The sequence below is a fragment of the Pristiophorus japonicus genome, chromosome 20 (genome assembly GCF_044704955.1).
Source record: "Pristiophorus japonicus isolate sPriJap1 chromosome 20, sPriJap1.hap1, whole genome shotgun sequence".
NCBI classification, from domain to species: Eukaryota; Metazoa; Chordata; class Chondrichthyes; family Pristiophoridae; genus Pristiophorus; species Pristiophorus japonicus.
This window is the reverse complement of record NC_091996.1, coordinates 96060745-96086639: the sequence shown is the minus strand read 5'-3', so window position 1 is coordinate 96086639 and position 25895 is coordinate 96060745. Positions and strand designations below refer to the sequence as shown.

Genomic DNA, 25895 nt, shown 5'->3' with positions numbered 1-25895 from the left:
CCTCATGATCCAATTTTGGATCCAACTTGCCACTTTGCCCTGGATCCCATGGGCTTTTACTTTCGTGACCAGTCTGCCATGTGGGACCTTATCAAAAGCTTTGCTAAAATCCATATACACTACATCATACGTACTGCCTTCATTGACCCTCCTGGTTATCTCCTCGAAAGATTCAATCAAGTTAGTCAGACACGACCTTCCCTGAACAAATCCATGCTGACTGTCCTTGATTAATGAAGATTTATCCTGACCCTCAGGATTTTCTCCAATAATTTTTCCACCACTCATCATCATAGACGGTCTCTCGAAACGAGGATGACTTGCTTCCAAGCCAAAAGAGGATGAGTTCACAGGTGTTTCAATAAAGGACCCGAACTACATCCTGAAGGGTGGAAGATGCCTGTGGGTGGATTGTTTTAACGTGGGGTGACCGTTACACACCAGCCACCACATGGGCTTGACAGAGCGAGGTCTTGGTCCAGTGGCAAGGGTTAACCAGGACGATTGGAGACCTGCTCTGCTGCATGGACCTAGTGCACACACTTATCGCAGTGTGGACTGACCTGTGCTACCCCTGGCCCTGAACTCACGCCTCCCTGGGCCCCCGATCACGACCCTCTACGGTCTCGCCCCGATCTCGCTGCTCCTGCTGTATCTGTATTTAATAATGCGAAGGCATAGTGTCTGTGAGTTACCTCTCGGGGTATTGTTCCCACTAATCACTTTAGATGGTGATGACATCAGTTGGCCTGGGTTCCCAGCCTATCAGTGTGAAATGCCCGTTTGCATATGATTGCACCTTAGCCAGGTTAGCCTGGCTCGAACTCCTGCCAGTCAATCCTATTCCCTAAGCTACCCCCACAAGCTTGCCAAACAGTACAGTTCATTCTTGGGATTTTGGATTTAAGGATTTAAAGTATTGTTCAGAAAAATGGCCAGAAAGCTGGTGCTACAAGGGCCTCCTCTGCATCTGTGAGCTGGACTATTTGTAGAGCCTCCCGCTCCCTCCAGCCCTCTCCGTCTGTCGTGCATTTTGTGCTTTCTTCTACAAGGGGCGAAAAAATAGACCTTGTGAGTGAATGGAGGTCAGGTATTCACCTGTCGGATGTGGTGCATTCGGTAGGCTGACTGGCCTGTAATTACTCGGTCTATCCCTTTCTCCCTTTTTAAACAAAGGTACAACGTTAGCAGTCCTCAAGTCCTCTGGCACCACACCTGTAGCCAAAGAGAACTGGAAAATGATGGTCAGAGCCTCTGCTATTTCCTTGTTTGCGTCTCTTAACACCCTGGAATACATTTTATCTGGACCTGGGGATTTATCCACTTTCAAAGCTTAATACTTCCTCTCTCACTATGTTTATCTTGTCTAACATTTCACACTACTTCTCCCTCATTGCAAAGTCTGCATCGCCCCTCTCCTTTGTGAAAACAATTGCAAAGTATTCATTCAGAATCATACCCACATCTTCTGTCTCCACACACAGATTTCCTTTGTGGTCTCTAATAGGCCCCACTCTTTCTCTAGTTATCCTCTTGCTCTTAATGTATTTATAAAACATTTTTGGGTTTTCCCTGATTTTACTTGTCAACATGTTTTCATGCTCTCTTTGCTTTCCTGTTATCTTTTTTAATTGCACCCCTACACTTCTTATACTCCTCTCAAATCTCTGCAGTATTGAGTTCTCGGAATCTATCATAAGCCTCCTTTTTTTTCTTTATCCTACCCTGTCTGTCCCTTGACATCCAGGGGCTCTAGATTTGTTAGCCCCACCCTTTTTTAAGGGAACATACTTGCTCTGTACCCTCAGGATCTGCTCCTTGACACTGATTTACCATCAAGTAGCCTTTTCCAGTCCACCTTGGTCAAATCCCATCTCAGCTCAGCAAAATTGGTTTTATCCTAATTGAGAACTTTTTTCCTGGTCCACCTTTGTCCTTTTCCATAACTACTCTAAATCTTACTGAATTATAATCACTAGTACCAAAATGTTCTCCCATTGATACCCTTTCCACCGGCCCCTCTTCATTCCCCAAAACCAAGTCCAGAACCGCCCCCTCCCTTGTTGGGCTTGTTACATACTGGCTAAAGAAGTTCTCCTGCATGCATTTTAGAAATTCTATACCCTCTATACCATTCACACTGCTTTTTTTCCCCAGTTAATATTAGGGGAGTTAAAATCCCCCACTATTACAGCTCTGTAGATTTTGCACTTCGCAGCAATTTGCCCACATATTTGTTCTTCTATCTCCCTCTTACTGTTTGGGGGTCTATAGTACACTCCAGTAGTGCGATCGTTTCTTTTTTGTTCTTCAATTGAATCCATATGGCCTTGTTTGATGACCCCTCTAACATATCACCCCTTCTCACAGCTGTAACTGTTTCTTTAATTAATACTGTGACCCGCCCTCCTTTTTTACTCCCCTCTCTTATCCCATCTGAAAACCCTGTAACCAGGAATGTTGAGCTGCCATACCTGTCCTTCTTTCAGCCATGTCTCAGTAATGGCTATAATGTCATACTCCCAATTGTCTATCTGTGCTCTCAGCTCATCTGTCTTATTCCCTGTACTCCTTGAATTGAAGTATATACTATTTAGTGCTGGCAAACTCCCTTGTTGTCTATTTTCCAGTCCTTGTTTCCTCTGTCTTCCAAATTCACTTTCTCCTTTTCTGCTGCCCAATTCCTGCTTTGCTTCTCTGCCCACTGAAACCATTCTCCGGTTTCCATCCCCCTGCCAAGCTAGTTTAAACCCTCCCTAACAAATCTATGTGGAGAGATTGAGTAGATTGAGGCCATACTCTCTGGATCTTAGAAGAATGAGAGGTGACCTCATTGAAACCTACAAGATTCACAGATTGACAGAGTAGATGCTGAGAGGTTGTTAAGCCTGGCTGGAGAGTCGACAACTAGGGGGCATAGACTCAGGATAAGGGTTCGGTCATTTAGAATGAGGAGACATTTTTTCACTGGAGTTTGTGAATCTTTGGTATTCTCTACTCCAGAGGGATGTGGATGCTCAGTTGAATATATTCAAGGCTGTGATCGATTACATTTAAGGGAATGAAGGGAAATGGGGATCAGGCAGGAAAGTGGAGTTGAGGTAGAAGATCAGCCATGATCTTAGTGAGTGGCGGAGCAGGCTCGAGGGGCCGAATGACCGACTCCTGCTCCAATCCTTATGCCCTTATGTTGTCTGTATGTGAATGGAGGAGAAGGGCGATAGTCAAGTTGGGATCAGATGTCAGTTTATCCTGATGAAACTCTTTTTCTAAACTTTTCTTCCAGCATTTCTTCTTCGAAAGGCTATTTCCAGAATGGCTCCGACTGACCCAGTTCAGCTTAAATAACTTCAAGAAATACAAGGAAAGCAGAAAGCCATTCGTGGAGAAATGGCACAGGAAGTTCAAGACAACATAGTTGCAACATGATTGGAGGGGGTGGGGTGGGGGGGTGAAGGGAAGACACGTCCAGTACTTCTCTCATACCATAATTATAGTGTGGTCCGCTCGTCATCTGGTGTTTGTGGTTTAGTTCAGTGACATGTTTAGTATGATCCATGCAACTGAATTTGTTGGGTCAGCTGAAGTGGTTTTCTCATTAGTAGTTTAAGATTTTAATGTTCTGTGCTGTTCACCTAAACTAGGGTTTTGAAGCGCGTTAGAAGGTCCTTGGAATTTGAAAGAGGGTTCAAAAGCGTGAAGCCAGACAGATTGTTTTAGATGAAAATTGAAACAGGGCCTGAAAAGTGTGTTCTAACATTTTGATATAATAGTTGAGAAATTGGGTTTGAGGCTAATTAGGGTGCTAATGGCGGTGGGTGATAAGTTTTGTGTTGGGAAATGGTTTGTGTCTGCAGCCACAAAATTCAGCACCTGGGCCCTGAGTGTGGGGCAGAGCGCTAAGGGAGGCGTTCCACACCTCTCTTAGGGCACTAGGCCAGCTGAGCAACTGAACACCCCGAGCTAAACACCTCAGAGCGCCCTAAGAGGGGCCTCCCTGGAAAAGCAAATCCCACAAAAAACATTCCCAATACATTGCTCCCCCCACATAAACATAAATCACAAAAATAAAAACAGTCACACTTACTTGATGTAGTCATTTCTTCCCCCACTGCTGCCAGAACAGCTCGGACTGCCCGCTCCCACAATGTACACTGGGGGCGCTACGGGGTCAGCGGCAAACAAAAATCCTTGCGATGTCGAAACCGGGGTCGTTGCACACTGGCTCAAGGCAGTACTGGTCAGCATCGTCAGCACCGGAACACCGAATGTGCCGAGCGGCGCGAATGCTGGCGCTCGCAGCTCTGAACCCCTTTAGCGCCCCTGTTCCGACCCTTTCCAGGGGCGCGAAACGACTGAATTTCTACACCTACAAGTTTCTGAACACCAGGGAAGTGCAGAAAAAAGTTCAGTATGTGCAAAGTTAGCTTAAGGTTGAAGGTTGAGTCCCTAGCAAGGACGGCAGAGACTCTGTTCGCAGACTTAGCCTCGAGGACCGTAGAATGGCCAATGGTGCAACCAGCCTGCTATCCATGAGCCAACGTCATCTAAAGGACAGCCGCAACATTGGAGAAACCAAGAATGATGCGCTGAATTTAGATTTAACCTGGCAAAACCATACCACCGTCTTGAAAATCAGTGAGCAGTTGAGGCGAATAGCAAACCGATGCATTTAAGGGGAAAACATAGAAACACAGAAAATAAGTGCAAGAGTAGGCTGTTCGGCCCTTTGAGCCTGCACCGCCATTCAATAAGATCATGGCTGATCATTCCTTCAGTACCCCTTTCCTGCTTTCTCTCTATACCCCTTGATCCCCTTAACCGTAAGGGCCATATCTAACTCCTCTTGAATATATCCAATGAACTGGCATCAACAACTCTGTGCGGTAGGGAATTCCACAGGTTAACAACTCTCTGAGTGAAGAAGTTTCTCCTCATCTCAGTCCTAAATGGCCTACCCCTTATCCTAAGACTATGTCCCCTGGTTCTGGACTTCTCCAACATCGAGAACATTCTTCCCGCATCTAACCTGTCCAGTCCCATCAGAATCTTATATGTTTCTATGAGATCCCCTCTCATCCTTCTAAACGCCAGTGAATAAAAGCCCAGTTGATCCAGTCTCTCCTCATATGTCAGTCCTGCCATCCCTGGAATCAGTCTGGTGAACCTTCGCTGCACTCCCTCAATAGCAAGAATGTCCTTCCTCAGACTAGGAGAGACCAAAACTGGTCACAATATTCCAGGTGAGGCCTCACCAAGGCCCTGTACAACTGCAGTAAGACCTTCCTGCCCTGTCAGATCCCCTAGCTATGAAGGCCAACATACCATTTGCCTTCTTTACCGCCTGCTGTACCTGCGTGCCCACTGTCAGTGACTGATGAACCATGACACCCAGGTCTCGTTGCACCTCCCCTTTTTCTAGTCTGCCGCCATTCAGATAATATTCTGCCTTCGTGTTTTTGCCCTCAAAATGGATAACCTCACATTTATCCACATTATACTGCATCTGCCATGCATTTGCCCACTCACCTAAAACCGTATTCCTCAAGGTTCCTGAATAGGAGCACTACCAACCAAACATGTACTCTATGGCTTTGGAAACCCTGCAGCCTCTTAGCGTCCTCCTTACAGCTCACACCGCCACCCAGTTTAGTGTCATCTGCAAACTTGGAGATATTACACTCTCTTCCTTCATCCAAATCGTTAATGTATTTTGTAAAGAGCTGGGGTCCCAGCACTGAGCCCTGCGGCACCCCACTAGTAACTGCCTGCCATTCTGAAAAGGACCCGTTTATCTCGACTCTCTGCTAACTGTCTGCCAACCAGTTCTCTGTCCACATCAGTCCATTACCCCCAATACCATGCGCTTTGATTTTGTACACCAATCTCTTGTGCGGAACCTTGTCAAAAGCCTTTTGAAAGTCCAAATACACCACACCCACTGGTTCTCCCTTGTCCACTCTACTAGTTACATCCTCAAAAAATTCCAGAAGATTCGTCAAGCATGATTTCCCTTTCGTAAATCCACGCTGACTCGGTCCGATCCTGTCACTGCTTTCCAAATGCGCTGCTATTTCATCCTTAATGATTGATTCCAACATTTTCCCCACTACTTATGTCAGGCTAACCGGTCTATAATTACCCGCTTTCTCACTCCTTCCTTTTAAAAAAAAAAGTGGTGTTACATTAGCTACCCTCCAGTCCATAGGAACTGACCCAGAGTCGATAGATTATTGGAAAATGATCACCAATGCATCCACTATTTCCAGGGCCACTTCCTTAAGTACTCTGGGATGCAGACTATCAGGACCCGGGGATTTATCGGCCTTCAATCTCATCAATTTCCCTAACACAATTTCCCGCCTAATAAGGATATCTTTCAGTTCTCACTAGACCCACTGTCCCCGAGTACATTCGGAAGGTTATTTGTATCTTCCTTTGTGAAGACAGAACCGAAGTATTGGTTCAATTGGTCTGCCATTTCTTTGTTCCCCATTATAAATTCACCTGAATCTGACTGCAAGGGACCTACGTTTGTCTTTACTAATCTTTTTCTCTTCACATATTTATAGAAGCTTTTGCAGTCAGTTTTTATGTTCCCTGCAAGCTTCCTCTCGTACTCTATTTTCACCCTCTTAATTAAACCCTTAGTCCTCCTCGGTTGAATTCTAAATTTCCCAGTCCTCAGGTTTGTTGCTTTTTCTGGCCAATTTATATGCCTCTTACTTGGTTTTAACACTATCCTTAATTTCCCTTGTTAACCATGGTTGAGCCACCTTCCCAGTTTTATTTTTACTCCAGACAAGGATGTACAATTGCTGAAGTTCATCCATGTGATCTTTAAATGTTTGCCATTGCTTATCCACCTTCGACCCTTTAAGTATCCTCTGCCAGTCTATTCTAGCCAATCCACATCTCATACCGTCGAAGTTACCTTTCCTTAAGTTTAGGACCCAAGTTTCCGAATTAACTTTGTCACTCTCCATCTTAATAAGGAATTCTACCATATTATGGTCACTTTTCCCCAAAGGGCCTTGCACAACACGATTGCTAAGTAGTCCCTTCTCATTACACATCACCCAGTCTAGGATGGCCAGCTCCCTGGTTGGTTCCTCGACATATTGGTCTAGAAAGCAATCCCTAATACACTCCAGGAAATCCTCCTCCACCGCATTGCTACCAGTTTGGTTAGCCCAATCTATATGTAGATTAAAGTCATCCATGATTACTGCTGTACCTTTATTGCACACATCCCTTATTTCTTGTTTGATGCTGTCCCTAACCTCACTACTACTGTTTGGTGGTCTGTACACAACTCCCACTAGCGTTTTCTGCCCTTTGGTATTCCGCAGCTCCACCCATACAGATTCCACATCATCCAGGCGAATATCCTTCCTTACAATTGCATTGATTTCCTCTTTAACCAGCAACGCCACCCCGCCTCCTTTTCCTTTCTGTCTATCCTTCCTAAATGCTGAATACCCTTGGATGTTGAGTTCCCAGCCTTGGTCACCCTGGAGCCATGTCTCTGTGATGCCAATCACATCGTATCCGTTAACTGCTATCTGTGCAGTTAATTCATCCACCTTATTCCGAATACTCCTCGCATTGAGGCACAGAGCCTTCAGGCTTGTCTTTTTAACATACTTTGCCCCTTTTGAATTTTGCTGTAATGTGGCCCTTTTTGCTTTTTGCCTTGGGTTTCTCTGCCCTCCATTTTTACTATTCTCCTTTCTATCTTTTGCTTCTGCCCCCCTTCTATTTCCTTCTGTCTCCCTGCATAAGTTCCCATCCCCCTGCCATATTAGTTTAACTCCTCCCCAACAGCACTAGCAAACACTCCCCCCTAGGACATTGGTTCTGATCCTGCCCCGGTGCAGGCCATCCGGTTTGTACTGGTCCCACCTGCCCCAGAACCGGTTCCAATGTCCCAGGAATTTGAATCCCTCCCTTCTGCACCATTTCTCAATCTATAGCTCTCCCACTCTTTTTCCTGCCCACCTGTGCAGCAGAGCCAGCCACGGTGCCATGAACTTGGCTGCTGCTGTCCTCCCCTGATGAGTCATCCCCCTCAACAGTACCCAAAGCGGTGTATCTGTTTTGCAGGGGGATGACCGTAGGGGACCCCTGCACTACCTTCCCTGCACTGCTCTTCCTGTTGGTCTTCCATTCCCTATTTGGCTGTGGACCCTTAACCTGTGCTAAGACCAACTCACTTAACGTGCTATTCACGTCATTCTCAGGGAAGCTGGATAAATACCGGAGGGAGAAAGGAATATAAGGATATGCTGGCAGGGTGAGATGAAGTAAAGTGGGAGGAGGCTCGTGTAGAGTATAGACACCGGCATGTACCTGTTGGACCAATGACCTGATTCTGTGCTGTACATTCTATGTAATCTTATGCGAAAAATGGTAATTTGTCATGCTATAACCAAATAAATGCTGCATTATGGTGATGTGTACAATTACATTTACTGCTATGCTTAAGGTGATTTAGATTCTATTCATTAATCTTGAACCAGACACTTTGATAGTGATTGCCAAAACCGACTTAATTTCCGATCAAGAGTCAGGCAAACCTGGGGCTGTGCTTGCCCAATTCGCAGGCTCGGGAAGGCCGGTGTGATATATTCACAGAGCACAAGCACACACAGCTTTCTAACATGGCCGGCAGCTCTCAGAAGTCTCCGGAATCTGCTGCTTCTGTTTAATTATTAACTCTAGTTGCAGTACATAATGCGTGCACATCCACAGTGTGGAGCTACAAACATTACAAGCTCACAGACATTACTCTTCTCCCTCCTCAATGAAGAAGTTATTATAACAACATCATACATAACTTGCATGTTTATACATAATACAGGATATAAACTTACTTTTATCCATATTTACAAATTTAACTTTACCACTTGTTTTCTGTTTCGAAGAGGATACCTTCGCTCTCGAACAGAACCTTCCAAACATGGTGTCAAATCTAAACTCATTCGAGGCTCATCCTGAGGAACGTTTTCCTCCACGGAATTCCTTGATTTTCATTTGAACTCCCTTTAACTTCAGGTTCTTTGTTTCCTGACTCGGACTCAGACTTTCATTCTGATTCTCTTCTGGATTTGTTTCCAGTACGTTGGATTTAGGATTTGCTACTGGTGTATCAAAACTATCTGATGAATCAGAAATAATTGAATCATTCCCACCTTCAATTCCTTCTATGTCTGTAGGTAAAATATGATCAATATGAACAAACCTAACCTGTCCATTATCAAACATCTTTACCAAAATATGAGACCACATATCTTCACCTTATCTTCCTGGTAACCACTTTAACCATTTATGATGATGGTTCTTCACTCTCACCTTCTGGTTTAATTTCACACTTCTCTCCTTTACTCTACCTCTATCATGATTCTCTTTCTGTCTTAATTGTGTCTCTTCTACAGACTGTGCCAAATTTGGCTTTAACAACGAGAATCTAGTTCGTGGCTGTCGTTTGAGAAACAACACTGCTGGTGGTCTACCAGTAGTTTTTTTAAGGAATATTTCGATATGTAATCAAAAAATTTGCCAATTTGTGATCCAATGTTTCCTTGGATTTGGATCTAACATTTGTTTTATGAGGGCACGTTTTACAATTTGTACAGTGCGCTCTGCTGCACCATTCGAAGCAAGATGGTATGGTGGAACCTTGGTATGTTTCACACCATTTTTGCTTGTGAATTCTGCAGATTCGTCGGAATGGAATTGTGGTCCATTATCCGAAACAATTTCTTTTGGGAGGTCAAATGAAGAAAATAAACTTCGCAAAATGTCCAATGTTTTACTTGTTATTTTCCACATTAGAAACACCTCAACCCACTTCAAATGGCTATCAATCACAGTGAACAATTGTTGTCCTTCTAACTCAGCAAAATCAATATGTAGCCTTTGCCACACCCTGGGAGGCCATTTCCATGGCTGTAATGGTACTGATGGTGATTGCTTGCTTACCGATTGACATGTCGTACACTGATTCACGATGTACTCTATCTTTATCAAGACCTGGCCACAATAAAAAACTGCGTGCAAAACTCTTGGTCAAGCACATTCTCAGGTGCTGGTCAGAAGAACATAAGAACATAAGAATTAGGAGCAGGAGTAGGCCATCTAGCCCCTCGAGCCTGCTCCGCCATTCAACAAGATCATGGCTGATCTGGCCGTGGACTCAGCTCCACTTACCCGCCCGCTCCCCGTAACCCTTAATTCCCTTATTGGTGAAAAATCTATCTATCTGTGATTTGAATACATTCAATGAGCTAGCCTCAACTGCTTTCTTGGGCAGAGAATTCCACAGATTCACAACCCTCTGGGAGAAGAAATTCCTTCTCAACTCGGTTTTAAATTGGCTCCCCTGTATTTTGAGGCTGTGCCCCCTAGTTCTAGTCTCCCCGGCCAGTGGAAACAACCTCTCTGCCTCTATCTTGTCTATCCCTTTCATTATTTTAAATGTTTCTATAAGATCACCCCTCATCCTTCTGAACTCCAATGAGTAAAGACACAGTCTACTCAATCTATCATCAAAAGGTAACCCCCTTATCTCCGGAATCAGCCTAGTGAATCGTCTCTGTAATCCCTCCAAAGCCAGTATATCCTTCCTTCAGTAAGGTGACCAAAACTGCACGCAGTACTCCAGGTGCGGCCTCACCAATACCCTGTACAGTTGCAGCAGGACCTCCCTGCTTTTGTACTCCATCCCTCTTGCAATGAAGGCCAACATTCCATTCGCCTTCCTGATTACCCGCTGCAGCCGCAAACTAACTTTTTGGGATTCATGCACAAGGACCCCCAGGTCCCTCTGCACCTCAGCATGTTGTAATTTCTCCCCATTCAAATAATATTCCCTTTTTCTGTTTTTTTTTCCAAGGTGGATGACCTCACATTTTCCGACATTGTATTCCATCTGCTAAACCTTAGCCCATTTGCTTAACCTATCTAAATCTCTTTGCAGCCTCTCTGTGTCCTCTACACAACCCGCTTTCCCACTAATCTTTGTGTCTTCTGCAAATTTTGTTACACTACACTCTGTCCCCTCTTACAGGTCATCTATGTATATTGTAAACAGTTGTCCCGGCACCGATCCCTGTGGCACACCACTAACCACCGATTTCCAACCCGAAAAGGACCCATTTATCCCGAATCTCTGCTTTCTGTTCGCCATCCAATTTTCTATCCATGCTAATACATTTCCTCTGACTCCGCGTACCTTTATCTTCTGCAGTAACCTTTTGTGTGGCACCTTATCGAATGCCTTTTGGAAATCTAAATACACCACATCCATCGGTACACCTCTATCCACCATGCTCGTTATATCCTCAAAGAATTCCAGTAAATTAGTTAAACATCATTTCCCCTTCATGAATCCACGTTGTGTCTGCTTGATTGCACTATTCCTATCTAGATGTCCCGCTATTTCTTCCTTAATGATAGCTTCAAGCATTTTAAACTAACCGGCCTATAGTTACCTGCCTTTTGTCTGCCCCCTTTTTTAAACAGATGCGTTACATTAGCTGCTTTCCAATCCGCTGGTACCTCCCCAGAGTCCAGAGAATTTTGGTAGATTATAACGAATGCATCTGCTATAACTTCCGCCATCTCTTTTAATACCCTGGGATGCATTTCATCAGGACCAGGGGACTTGTCTACCTTGAGTCCCATTAGCCTGTCTAGCACTACCCCCCTAGTGATAGTGATTGTCTCAAGGTCCTCCCTTCCCACATTCCTGTGACCAGAAATTTTTGGCATGGTTTTTGTGTCTTCCACTGTGAAGACCGAAGCAAAATAATTGTTTAAGGTCTCAGCCATTTCCACATTTCCCATTATTAAATCCCCCTCCTCATCTTCTAAGGGACCAACATTTACTTTAGTCACTGTTTTGCATTTTATATATCGGTAAAAGCTTTTACTATCTGTTTTTATGTTTTGCGCAAGTTTACTTTCGTAATCTATCTTTCCTTTCTTTATTGCTTTCTTAGTCATTCTTTGCTGTAAGCTTTCCACGTTTCTCTGGAATATCGCCGCCGTCGATCGGATTCCAAACGGCATCTGTTATAAACAAAAACACCTTTCTACGTGTTGATGCAGGTGAGGGCCTTCAATGATTCCTCCAGTTCCTGTGTCATGTCGGCTGAAGTCAAATCCAGCTTTGTGAATTTCTTTCCTCCCGCCAGCGTTGCAAAGAGGGCGTCGACCTTTGGTAGTGGGTATTCATCCTTTCGGGAGAAACGATTGATAGTTACTTTGTAATCGCTACAGATTCTGATGGTGCCGTCTCCCTTGAGGACTGGGGCGATAGGACTAGCCCACTCGTTGAACTCGATCGGGGAAATGATGCCCTCTCTTTGCAGCCAGTCTAGCTCGATCTCTACCCTTTCTCTCATCATGTACAGTACTGCTCTCGCCTTGTGATAGATGGGTCGTGCCCCCGGAATTAGGTGGATCTGCACTTTTGCTCCTTGGAATTTCCCGATGCCTAGTTCGAACAGCGAAGGAAATTTGTTTAAGACCTAGTCATCAGCGGGCGATAGCGCTCGAACGTCGTCCCATTTCCAGCATTTCTTTCCCAGCCAGCTCCTGCTGAGCAGCTTGGGACCATCGCCCGGTACCACCCAGAGTGGTAGCTTGTGCACCGTTCCATCGTAGGAGACCTTTACGGTAGCACTGTCGATTACAGGAATCAGTTCTTTCGTGTAAGTTCTTAGTTTTGTGCGAACTGGAGTTAAGACTGGCCTTGAGGCCTTGTTGCACCACAGCCTTTCGAAAGTTTTTTTGCCCATGGACTGACTCGCGCCCGTGTCCAGCTCCATTGATACTGACCGGGAGTCCATTTAGTTCAACATTCAACATTATCGGGGGACAATTCGTGGTGAATGTGTGCACCCCATGTACCTCTGCCTTCTCTATCTGAGGCTCTGGTTCGTAGTGATCGTCCGTGGATCTGTCCTCTTCTGCAACATGGTGGTTTGCAGGTTGAACAGGCTTTGCAGCTCGCCTGCACACTCTTTTGGAGGTGTTCCATTGTTCCACAGCCCTTGCAAACGTACTCTTTGAATCGGCATGAATGGAAACGATGATCACCCCCGCAGCGCCAACAAGGTGTTAATGGCCTTGCATTCATCACCCTTGATGGTGGACTCAGAGATATCTGCGGACGTGTAGCTGCAGGTATGTGTGACCTGTCCTGTATGTTACGATTCGAAAACAACCTCACTTTGTTCACAGTACTTGTAGCAGCACTTGTGTGCTGAGAGGTTTGCTTCATATTGTCACTGGTGGCAATGAACGTCTGGGCTACCGCTATGGCCTTACTCAAGGTTGGGGTCTCTACAGTCAAAAGTTTGCGAAGTATGGTTTAGTGGCCAATGCCAAGAACGAAAAAGTCTCTGAGCATGTGCTCTAAATGTCCTTCAAATTCGCAATGTCCTGCAAGGCATCTTAGCTCGGCGACATAACTCACCACTTCCTGGCCCTCAGACCTTTTGTAGGTGTAGAACTGGTACCTCGCCATCAGAACACTTCCGTTCGGGTTCAAATGCTCTCGGACCAGTGTGCACAAATCATCGTACGATTTCTCTGTGGTTTTCGCTGGAGTGAGCAGATTCTTCATGAGGCCATATCTTGGTGCCCCACAGACGGTGAGGAGGATCGCCCTTCATTTGGCAGCGCTCTCTTCCCCATCTAGCTCATTGGCCACGCAGTATTGGTCGAGTCGCTCCACAAAAGTTTCCCAATCATCTCCCTCCGAGAATTTCTCCAGGATGACCACTGTTCTCTGCATTTTTGGGTTCGCTATCTGTATCTCGTCGCCAGTTGTTGTGTACGGAGAAAGAGTCAGACTGAACACTGTGAGCTCAAAGTAAAGTGTGACTTTAGTCTTTTATTGCAGGTTAATTAAGTTAATTCTGAAACTAGGGTCCTGAACTTAAGGAAAGGTAAATTCGAAGGTATGAGGTGTGAATTGGCTAGAATAGACTGGCAGAGGATACTTAAAGGGTTGACGGTGGATAAGCAATGGCAAACATTTAAAGATCACATGGATGAACTTCAGCAATTGTACATCCCTGTCTGGAGTAAAAATAAAACTGGGAAGGTGGCTCAACCATGGCTAACAAGGGAAATTAAAGATAGTGTTAAAACCAAGGAAGAGGCATATAAATTGGCTAGAAAGAGCAACAAACCTGAGGACTGGGAGAAATTTAGAATTCAACAGAGGAGGACTAAGGGTTTAATTAAGAAGGGGAAAAGGGAGTATGAGAGGAAACTTGCCGGGAACATAAAAACTGACTGTAAAAGCTTCTATAAACATATGAAGAGAAAAAGATTAGTAAAGACAAATGTAGGTCCCTTGCAGTCAGATTGAGGTGAATTTATAATGGGGAACAAAGAAATGGCAGACCAATTGAACCAATACTTCGGTCTGTCTTCACAAAGAAAGATACAAATAACCTTCCGAATGTACTCGGGGACAGTGGGTCTAGTGAGAATGAGAAACTGAAAGATATCCTTATTAGGCGGGAAATTGTGTTAGGGAAATTGATGGGATTAAAGGCCGATAAATCCCCGGGTCCTGATAGTCTGCATCCCAGAGTACTTAAAAGACTAAGGTCACACTTTACTTTGAGCTCACAGTGTTCAGTCTTACTCTTTCTCCGTACACAACAACTGGCGACGAGATACAGATAGCGAACCCAAAAATGCAGAGAACAGTGGTCATCCTGGAGAAATTCTCGGAGGGAGATGATTGGGAAACTTGTGGAGCGACTCGACCAATACTGCGTGGCCAATGAGCTAGGTGGGGAAGAGAGCGCTACCAAACGAAGGGCGATCCTCCTCACCGTCAGTGGGGCACCAACGTATGGCCTCATGAAGAATCTGTTCACTCCAGCGAAACCCACGGAGAAATCATACGATGATTTGTGCACACTGGTCCGAGAGCATTTGAACCCGAAATAAAGCGTTCTGATGGCGAGGTACCGGTTCTACACCTACAAAAGGTCTGATGCATTGGTGATCATTTTCCAACAATCTATCGACTCTGGATCAGTTCCTATGGACTGGAGGGTAGCTAATGTAACGCCACTTTTTTAAAAGGAGGGAGAGAAAAAGCGGGTAATTATAGACCGGTTAGCCTGACATCAGTAGTGGGGAAAATGTTGGAATCAATCATTAAGGATGAAATAGCAGCCCATTTGGAAAGCAGTGACAGGATCGGACCGAGTCAGCATGGATTTATGAAAGGGAAATCATGCTTGACGAATCTACTGGAATTTTTTGAGGATGTAACTAATAGAGTGGACAAGGGACAACCAGTGGATGTGGTGTATTTGGACTTTCAAAGGGCTTTTGACAAGGTCCCGCACAAGAGATTGGTGTACAAAATCAAAGCGCATAGTATTGGGGGTAATGTACTGACGTGGATAGAGAACTGGTTGGCAGACAGGAAGCAGAGTGTTGGGATAAACGAGTCCTTTTCAGAATGGCAGGCAGTTACTAGTGGGGTGCCGCAGGGCTCAGTGCTGGGACCCCAGCTCTTTACAATATACATTAACGATTTGGATGAAGGAATTGAGTGTAATGTCTCCAAGTTTGCGGATGACACTAAGCTAGGTGGCAGTGTGAGCTGTGAGGAGGACGCTAAGAGGCTGCAGGGTGACTTGGACAGGTTAGTTGAGTGGGCAAATACATGGCAGATGCAGTATAATGTGGATAAATGTGAGGTTATCCACTTTGGTGGTAAAAACAGAGAGACAGACTATTATCTGAATGGTGACAGATTAGGAAAAGGGGAGGTGTAACGAGACCTGGGTGTCATGGTACATCAGTCATTGAAGGTTGGCATGCAGGTACAGCAGGCGGTTACGAAAGCAAATGGCATGTTGGCCTTCATAGTGAGGGGATTTGAGTAGAGGGGCAGGGAGGTGTTACTACAGTTGTACAGGGCCTTGGTGAGACCACACCTGGAGTATTGTGTACAGTTTTGGTCTCCTAACTTGAAGGACATTCTTGCTATTGAGGGATTGCAGCGAAGGTTCACCAGACTGATTCCCGGGAAGACGGGACTGACCTATCAAGAAAGACTGGATCAACTGGGCTTGTATCCACTGAAGTTCAGAAGAATCAGAGGGGATCTCATCGAAACGTTTAAAATTCTGACGGGTTTAGACAGGTTAGATGCAGGAAGAATTTTCCCAATGTTGGGGAAGTCCAGAACCAGGGGTCACAGTCTAAGGATAAGGGGTAAGCCATTTAGGACAGAGATGAGGAGAAACTTCTTCACCCAGAGAGTAGTGAATCTGTGGAATTCTCTAGCACAGAAAGTTGTTGAGGCCAATTCACTAAATATATTCAAAAAGGAGTTAGATGTAGTTCTTACTACTACGGGGATCAAGGGGTATGGAGAGAAAGCAGGAAAGGGGTACTGAAGGAATGATCAGCCATGAACTCATTGAATGGCAGTGCAGGCTCGAAGGGCTAAATGGCCTACTCCTGCACCTATTTTCTATGTTTCTATGTCTCCAGACTGCCTCTCCGACCTGTGAAGCCTCCTTAAATACCTGTGCTCCCAAGGGATTATGGGATCCCTTGAGACTCCAGGGGATGAGCCCATTGGTGGCGGTACAGAGTAAATACGAGTTTACATATATAACAATTGTGACCAGAGAAACATGCGCCACGATAGAGACAAAGGACGAAAGTGGAAAGATTGGTCCCATTTAAAGGTGTACACTGATTAGCTGCGCCGGCACACTCCTGATTGCCAGCCCGGGAGCCAGAACAGAGGGAAATGCCAATACACCTGATAACGCTGCAATGACCACGAACCAAAATAAGACCCAGTGTACGCAAGAAGGACTATGTATGACCTGTGAAGGAAATGGAAGCGAAACATTTGGACACACGGATGAAAGGGGTAATTGTACTAATAGTACACATGATGGACTTATAGACTTTTACATAAGGTCGGAGCCCGGAATGGCCACCTCAATCCCAATTACAACCCAATTGCCACACCCGAACCAGTTGCCTGTAATGATGCACAGAGTAAATTGGAAGGACAGGGATTAATACTTGAAAAAAGTACGGAAAAGGTGATACTTGTGCCAGGGTATGTTGCAGTTAGGGTAATCTTGAATGTAGGCCAGATAGAATTACCTAAATGGTGTAATACAGTAAGAAAGAAATTATACTCCCATCTTTTAAAGCAACAATGGTATCGCATGCAATTTAAGAAAACAAACGAAAAACGACAGAAGCGAGGTGTGATAAAGATGGCAGGAGCGATGTACGCAGCAGGAGTAGCGACAGTTAATACAATAGATATAAGCGAGATCGAGGAGCAGTTGCTAATGTTAAAAAGATCAATGAGAACGATAATAGAACAGGGATATAAGGATAGTGAGGTAATAAGCAAGACAGGAAAGGGAGGGTCACAGATAATAGCGGATGCAGCAACCTTAATAGAGCCAATACAGGACACGATAAATCAGATTAATGCTAGAGTAGGAAATATAACAGAAGCCCAAAATGTGGGAACTGCTTGTGCTACGTTAACCTATCAGCCAGTCCAGGCAGAGGGCGGTCGAGGGGGTTATTAAGCCCGACTGCCTGCCTCACTTCCGTGGTTACATCCGAGCCAGGGTGTCCCTGGAGATGGAGCACGCGGTGTCCACCGGTACGCTCGCGGCCTTCCGCGAGAGGTGGGCGCCGGAGGGACTGGAGTGCATCATCACCCCCGGCAACCACATTTTAATTTGATCATTTAAGTTTAAAGTTTAATTTGTTTAATTTGCTGGATTTAGTGCCCCCCCCCCCTTTTAGCCAGGGGGCACTTGTATAATTTATCTCTTTAGTGCCTTAAATCCCCCCCCCAAAAAAAAAGGGACACTGGAAAAAAAATGTATTTTGGAGTTTGACTCCCCTTCCAGGAGGCATTTGGTTAAAGTGCACAACCAAAATAGTTGTGCTACGTTAACCATATGGTTGCTGTCTAATATACAGGTAAATCTCCTACAAATACAGATGCACCAAGTACCTGATTGGATAATGAACGATATGTTAAACAATTGGACCCACAAGCAGGCTGAGCCATGCGATTTAAGGGATATCACCATAGTTAATGGGGTTAGTGACAGGTATAAGAAGGAAGAAGTGTACTATGTAGGAATACTTACGCATATCCCCAAGCAACTAGCAGCATTCTACTCTCTGTATAAGGTACACAACATTGGAAAAGTACATCAAGGGACGTGGATATCACTCACAAGTCCGCCCAAACATGCTATAAAGATAAAGGAGAGCACTAAAGGTATAGATTTAAGTATGTGTAAACCAGGGAATAATCAATGAGCATGTCCACAGAGTGTGATCAGCACACTGTTGAGGGAATGTGGATTCCTGACGTATAACACGTGTGCAATATCGATTAAACCATGCCAGAATGAGAAATGTATACAATATACTAATGTGGGAAAAACTGATGTATGTTGTTACTGATGCTGTAAATTAAAATGGAGGAGTGATGTGCTCCATACTGGATAATAATATGGTGTTTACACATTTGACAATAGACATTGTTATATGTGACACGAATTTAAGGAAGCCCCAAGAAGTGTAATTTACGGCATCAATAACAACAAGACTTTGGGAAACTTGAACTCAGATGAAGAACTGCATCATTTGTGTGTACTCAGTTCTCACCATTACCACCCTTGACAGCTGATTGGGAAAAGATCGTGGAAAAGGCCAAAGATATTGTACATGAGTGGACCCAACTAAAAAAAGGAAATCAGGATGCATGCAGAGGAGGCAGACAAAGCACTTGTTGACTCTGGACTTTGGGCTAATATGTGGAATTGGGGTTTGAATGGTAATATACACCTCTGGAAAAGAATAATATCACATGTATTGGTTGTTGTGCAAGGCTTGCTTGTGCTCGGATTGCTAATATGCTTATGTGTTGTACGAAGCACGTATAAGGAATGGAAACCAAGGGTACAAAGGAAGAATGACAACATTTCTGAAAAGTTACTGAATGCTACTAAGTTATAGATATATGGCCTGTTTCGGACACGCTATGTCCAAGGACCATAAGGGGGGACTGAAGGGGTTGCAGTGAGGAGAGGGCGAATTAAAATAGCAGGCTAAGGCATAAAAGCAAGGAAAATAGCATAACAAGAACAGGTTAGGACTTAGCTTGCACAGGTATAGAAATAGCCTTTAGGAATAACAAGTCAGTATGAGTAAAAACTGAAGTTGGAGAAACTGAAGCTCAGCCCAACCACATGGAGGAACAATCAGACATTAGATAATACGTGGCAACAGAAGGGAGCTAAAAATTAACATCGGGTACAAAGTTGAGAGGAATTTAAAGTTGTTTTTCTGATCACCAAGAGAATGATGAAATATAGAATGTTCTAAAAAGTAGGCAGGGCCATTAGGTAATGCGGAACATAAAGTATATAAGACCTGGCTATTATATGTAAAGGTAGAGCTTCACTTGGGACTGCCCTAATGACCTCTCTCGCATATGTGGTACAAGCTTGAATAAACTCGCTTTGTTGCATTGTACTACTGCCTGAAGCTCATTATTGAGACAACCCCCAACACCATTTAATATGATCATGGCTGATCTGATCATGGACTCAGCTCCACTTCCCTGCCCGCTCCCCATAACCCTTTATTCTGTCTATCTCCACCTTAAATTTATTCAATGACCCAGCCTCCACAGCTCTCTGTTGCAGATAATTCCGTAGATTTACAACCCTCTGAGAGAAGAAATTCCTCCTCATCTCAGCTTTAAATGGGCAGCCCCTTATTCTGAGATTACGTGCCCTAGTTTTAGTTTCACCTATGAGTGGAAATATCCTCTCTGCATCCACCTTGTCGAGCCCCCTCATTATCTTATATCTTTCGATAAGATCACCTTTCATTCTTGTGAACTCCAATGAATATAGGCCCAAGCTACTCAACCTATCTTCATAAGTCAACCCCCTCATCTCCGGAAACAACCTCGTGAACCTTCTCTGAACTGTCGCCAATGCAAGTATATCCCTCTTTAAATATGGAGACCAAAACTGTACTCTAGGTGTGGCCTGATGCATCTTACCTCGTCGACGGGGCCCGCCCGCCCGGCATCTCACTGGGGGCGGGCCACGCTCGAAGTCCTCGGCATCGTCGTCTTCTCTCCCCCCCCCCGCCCGTTCTTCTCCCCCCCTCCATTCCTCTTCTCCCCCCCCTCCATTCCTCTTCTCCCCCCCTCCATTCCTCTTCTCCCCCCCTCCATTCCTCTTCTCCCCCCCCTCCATTCCTCTTCTCCCCCCCCCGTTCTTCTCCCCTCCCTCCATTCCTCTTCTCCCCCCACCTCCATTCCTCTTCTCCCCTCCCCGTTCCTCTTCTCCCCCCTCTCTCTCTCTCCCCACCCTCTCTCCCCCCTCTCTCTCTCTCCCCCCCTCTCTCTCGCTCCCCACCCCTCTCTCTCTCTCCCCCCTCTCTCTCGCTCCCCCCCCTCTCTTCCCCCCGCCTCTCTCTCTTCTCCCTGGTGCTGCAGCAGGTGAGTAGAAATAATTTATTATTTATTGAATTATTTTTTTTATTATTTTAAAAAGAAATTTTTGATTGATTTATTGGTTTATTTATCATTTATTATTGATGATGGATGTTTATTTGTAAAAGTTGTGTTTAATGTTTGTAAATTTCCCCCAGCCACATCTCTCGTTCCCTACGCCTGATTTGTAACCTACACCTGATTTCTAAGTGAAGGCTATACTTACTCCATTCTAAGTTAGTTTTGAGTAAGTTTTTATTGCCTAAACTTGCAAAACAGGCGTAAGTGGCTGGACACGGCCCCTTTTGGAAAAAAAAAATCTGTTCTAAAATGGAACTGTTCTCACTCACTAGAACTGGAGCAAACTAAATGCCGAGAATTGCAATTTCTAAGATACTCCAATCTAAACTAGTTGCTCTAAAAAAATAGGAGCAACTCAGGCCAAAACTTGACCCCATTATTTCTAAGATAGATCAATGTAATTGGGCTACACCCATTGTTGTTGTACCCAAGTCTGATGGTAAGTAAGATTGTGTGGTGATTATAAAGTAACTATAAACCAGGTTCTAGAGAGTAATGTCCCCAATACATTGCCAAATATAGAAGATTTGTTCACAACACTGACAGGTGGTCAGATCTTCTCAAAACTGGATCTTACGAATGCCTACTTACAGCTTGAACTAGATGAGGAGTCCAAGCCATGTTTGACTATAAATATTCATCTAGGTCTATATCAATTTAATAGGCTACCGTTTGGAGTGTCTTCCGCCCCTGCCATATTCCAAGGGGTGATGAACCAGATTTTGCAAGGTATTGAAGGGGTAGTTATGTTATTTGGATGACATACTAATTTCAGCACCAAATAGGCAAATTCATAATAACATATTGAATGAAGTCCTCAAATGGCTAGAGAAGCACAGAGTACGAGTGTCTGCTCGTAAGTGTGAGTTATTTCAAACCTCAGTGGAGTACTTAGGGTACAGAGTAGACAAAGATGGCTTACATCCAACCAAGGGAAAACTGGATGCAATCAGAAATGCATCCTATCCCAGGAATGTCACTGAACTTCGTTCATTCTTGGGTCTTTTGAACTATTATGGGAAGTTCCAACATTACCTGCAGCCCGAATGCAAAGATGTGCTTTGATTTTGTCATCATATACATATGATATTGAATACAGACGATCAGCTGATCACAGTAATGCTGATGCAATGACTAGATTGCCTTCCCCATCACAAGTTACACCCGATAGGGAAGAAGTGTTTTATTTTTCATACATTGATGAACTGCCAGTCACAGCTGAAGAGATTGGAAGAGCAACCAAACATGACCCAGTGATGTCAAAGGTGTGTGATTATATTGCAAATGGATGGCCAAACCATGTAACAGACAAAGATATTCATCCATTCTTCATTCGTAGGAATTAATTATCAGTCGATAAAGATTGTATCATGTGGGGTGCAAGAGTGGTTATACCAAATAAATTCAGGTCCAAATTATTAGCAGACCTCCGTGACGTATAAGGTGGCCAAGGTTAGTGGGAAACTAGAAGATTGGGAAAATTTTAAACGACAGCAAAGAATGACTCAGAAAGCAATAAAGAAAGGAAAGATAGATTACGAAAGTAAACTTGCACAAAACATAAAAACAGATAGTAAAAGCTTTTACCGATATATAAAACGGAAAAGAGTGACTAAAGTAAATGTTGATCCCTTAGAAGATGAGAAGGGGGATTTAATAATGGGAAATGTGGAAATGGCTGAGACCTTAAACAATTATTTTGCTTCGGTCTTCACAGTGGAAGACACAAAAACCATGCCAAAAATTGCTGGTCACGGGAATATGGGAAGGGAGGACCTTGAGATAATCTCTATCACTAGTGGGATAGTGCTGGACAGGCTAATGGGACTCAAGGTAGACAAGTCCCCTGGTCCTGATGAAATGCATCCCAGGGTAATAAAAGAGATGGCTGAAGTTATAGCAGATGCATTCGTTATAATCTACCAAAATTCTCTGGACTCTGGGGAGGTACCATCGGATTGGAAAGCAGCTAATGTAACGCCTCTGTTTAAAAAAGGGGGCATACAAAAGCCAGGTAACTATAGGCCAGTTAGTTTAACATCTGTAGTGGAGAAAATTCTTGAAGCTATCATTAAGGAAGAAATAGCGGGACATCTAGATAGGAATAGTGCAATCAAGCAGACGCATTATGGATTCATGAAAGGGAAATCATGTTTAACTAATTTACTGGAATTCCTTGAGGATATAACGAGCATGGTGGATAGAGGTGTACCGATGGATGTGGTGCATTTAGATTTCCAAAAGGCATTCGATAAGGTGCCACACAAAAGGTTACTGCAGAAGATAAAGGTACGCGGAGTCAGAGGAAATGTATTAGCATGGATAGAGAATTGGCTGGCTAACAGAAAGCAGAGAGTCGGGATAAATGGGTCCTTTTCGGGTTGGAAATCGGTGGTTAGTGGTGTGCCACAGGGATCGGTGCTGGGACCACAACTGTTTACAATATACATAGATGACCTGGAAGAGGGGACAGAGTGTAGTGTAACAAAATTTGCAGATGACACAAAGATTAGTGGGAAAGCGGATTGTGTCGAAGACACAGAGAGGCTGCAAAGAGATTTAGATAGGTTACGCGAATGGGCTAAGGTTTGGCAGATGGAATACAATGTCGGAAAGTGTGAGGTCATCCACCCTGGAAAAAAAAACAGTACAAGGGAATATTATTTGAATGGGGAGAAATTACAACATGCTGAGGTGCAGAGGGACCTGGGGGTCCAGGTGCAGCAGGTAATCAGGAAGGTGAATGGAATATTGGCCTTCATTGCGAGAGGGATGGAGTACAAAAGCAGGGAGGTCCTGCTGCAACTGTACAGGGTATTGGTGAGGCCGCACCTGGAGTACTGCGTGCAGTTTTGGTCACCTTACTTAAGGAAGGATATACTGGCTTTGGAGGGGGTACAGAGACGATTCACTAGGCTGATTCCGGAGATAAGGGGGTTACCTTATGATGATAGATTGAGTAGACTGGGTCTTTGCTCGGAGTTCAGAAGGATGAGGGGCGATCTTATAGAAACATTTAAAATAATGAAAGGGATAGACAAGATCGAGGCAGAGAGGTTGTTTCCACTGGTCGGGGAGACTAGAACTAGGGGGCACAGCCTCAAAATACGGGGGAGCCAATTTAAAACCGAGTTGAGAAGGAATTTCTTCTCCCAGAGGGTTGTGAATCTGTGGAATTCTCTGCCCAGGGAAGAAGTTGAGGCTAGCTCATTGAATGTATTCAAATCACAGATAGATAGATTTTTAACCAATAAGGGAATTAAGGGTTACGGGGAGCGGGCGGGTAAGTGGAGCTGAGTCCACGGCCAGATCAGCCATGATCTTGTTGAATGGCGGAGCAGGCTCGAGGGGCTAGATGGCCTACTCCTGTTCCGAATTCTTATGTTCTTATGTTCTTCTGACCAGCACCTGGGAATGTGCTTGACCAAGAGTTTTGCACGCAGTTGTTTATTGTGGCCAGGTCTTGATAAAGATAGAGTACATCGTGAATCAGTGTACGACATGTCAATCGGTGAGCAAGCAACCACCATCAGTACCATTACAGCCATGGAAATGGCCTCCCAGGGTGTGGCAAAGGCTACATATTGATTTTGCTGAGTTAGAAGGACAACAATTGTTCACTGTGATTGATAGCCATTCGAAGTGGGTTGAGGTGTTTCTAATGTGGAAAATAACAAGTAAAACATTGGACATTTTGCGAAGTTTATTTTCTTCATTTGACCTCCCAAAAGAAATTGTTTCGGATAATGGACCACAATTCCATTCCGAAGAATTTGCACAATTCACAAGCAAAAATGGTGTGAAACATACCAAGGTTCCACCATACCATCTTGCTTCGAATGGTGCAGCAGAGCGCACTGTACAAATTGTAAAACGTGCCCTCATAAAACAAATGTTAGATCCAAATCCAAGGAAACATTGGATCACAAATTGGCAAATTTTTTGACTACATATCGAAATATTCCTTAAAAAAACTACTGGTAGAACACCAGCAGTGTTGTTTCTCAAACGACAGCCACGAACTAGATTCTCGTTGTTAAAACCAAATTTGGCACAGTCTGTAGAAGAGACACAATTAAGACAGAAAGAGAATCATGATAGAGGTAGAGTAAAATAGAGAAGTGTGAAATTAAACCAGAAGGTGAGAGTGAAGAACCATCATCATAAATGGTTAAAGTGGTTACCAGGAAGAGTGGTGAAGATATGTGGTCTCATATTTGGTAAAGATGTTTGATAATGGAGAGGTTAGGTTTGTTCATATTGATCATATTTTATCTACAGACATAGAAGGAATTGAAGGTGGGAATGATTCAATTATTTCTGATTCATCAGATAGTTTTGATACACCAGTAGCAAATCCTAAATCCAATGTACAGGAAACAAATCCAGGAGAGAATCAGAATGAAAGTCTGAGTCCGAGTCAGGAAACAAAGAGCCTGAAGTTAAAGGGAGTTCAAATGAAAATCAAGGAATTCCGTGGAGCGCTCTGCTGCACCATTCGAAGCAGGATGGTATGGTGGAACCTTGGTATGTTTCACACCATTTTTGCTTGTAAATTGTGCAAATTCTTCGGAATTGAATTGTGGTCCATTATCCGAAACAATTTCTTTTGGGAGGTCAAATGAAGAAAATAAACTTCGCAAAATTCCAATGTTTTACTTGTTATTTTCCACATTAGAAACACCTCAACCCACTTCAAATGGCTATCAATCACAGTGAACAATTGTTCTCCTTCTAACTCAGCAAAATCAATATGTAGCCTTTGCCACACCCTGGGAGGCCATTTCCATGGCTGTAATGGTTGCTTGCTTACCGATTGACATGTCGTACACTGATTCACGATGTACTCTATCTTTATCAAGACCGAGTCACAATTCCTCAGGATGAGCCTCGAATGAGTTTAGATTTGACACCATGGTTAGAAGGTTCTGTTCGAGAGCGAAGGTATCCTCTTCAAAACAGAAAACAAGTGGTAAAGTTAAATTTGTAAATATGGATAAAAGTAAGTCTATATCCTGTGTTATGTATAAACATGCAAGTTATGTATGATGTTGTTATAATAACTTCTTCATTAAGGAGGGAGAAGAGTAATGTCTGTGAACTTGTAATGTTTGTAGCTCCACACTGTGGATGTGGACGTATTATGTACTGCAACTAGAGTTAATAATTAAACAGAAGCAGCAGATTCCGGAGACTTCTGAGAGCTGCCGGCCATGTTAGAAAGCTGTGTGTGCTTGTGCTC

The 25895-nt window shown here is 44.1% G+C and overlaps 1 protein-coding gene across 1 annotated transcript in view; it reads left to right on the top strand.

Moving 5' to 3' along the window:
• The window catches only part of LOC139232717 (very-long-chain 3-oxoacyl-CoA reductase-like), a 42384-nt gene extending 33943 nt beyond the window's left edge, over window positions 1–8441 (top strand). Inside the window, exon 11 of the mRNA XM_070863214.1 lies at window positions 3287–8441. Coding sequence (XP_070719315.1) covers window positions 3287–3418 — 132 coding nt within the window. The 3' untranslated portion in view covers window positions 3419–8441. The remainder of the gene's footprint in view (window positions 1–3286) is intronic.
• The last annotated feature ends 17454 nt before the right edge of the window (window positions 8442–25895 follow it).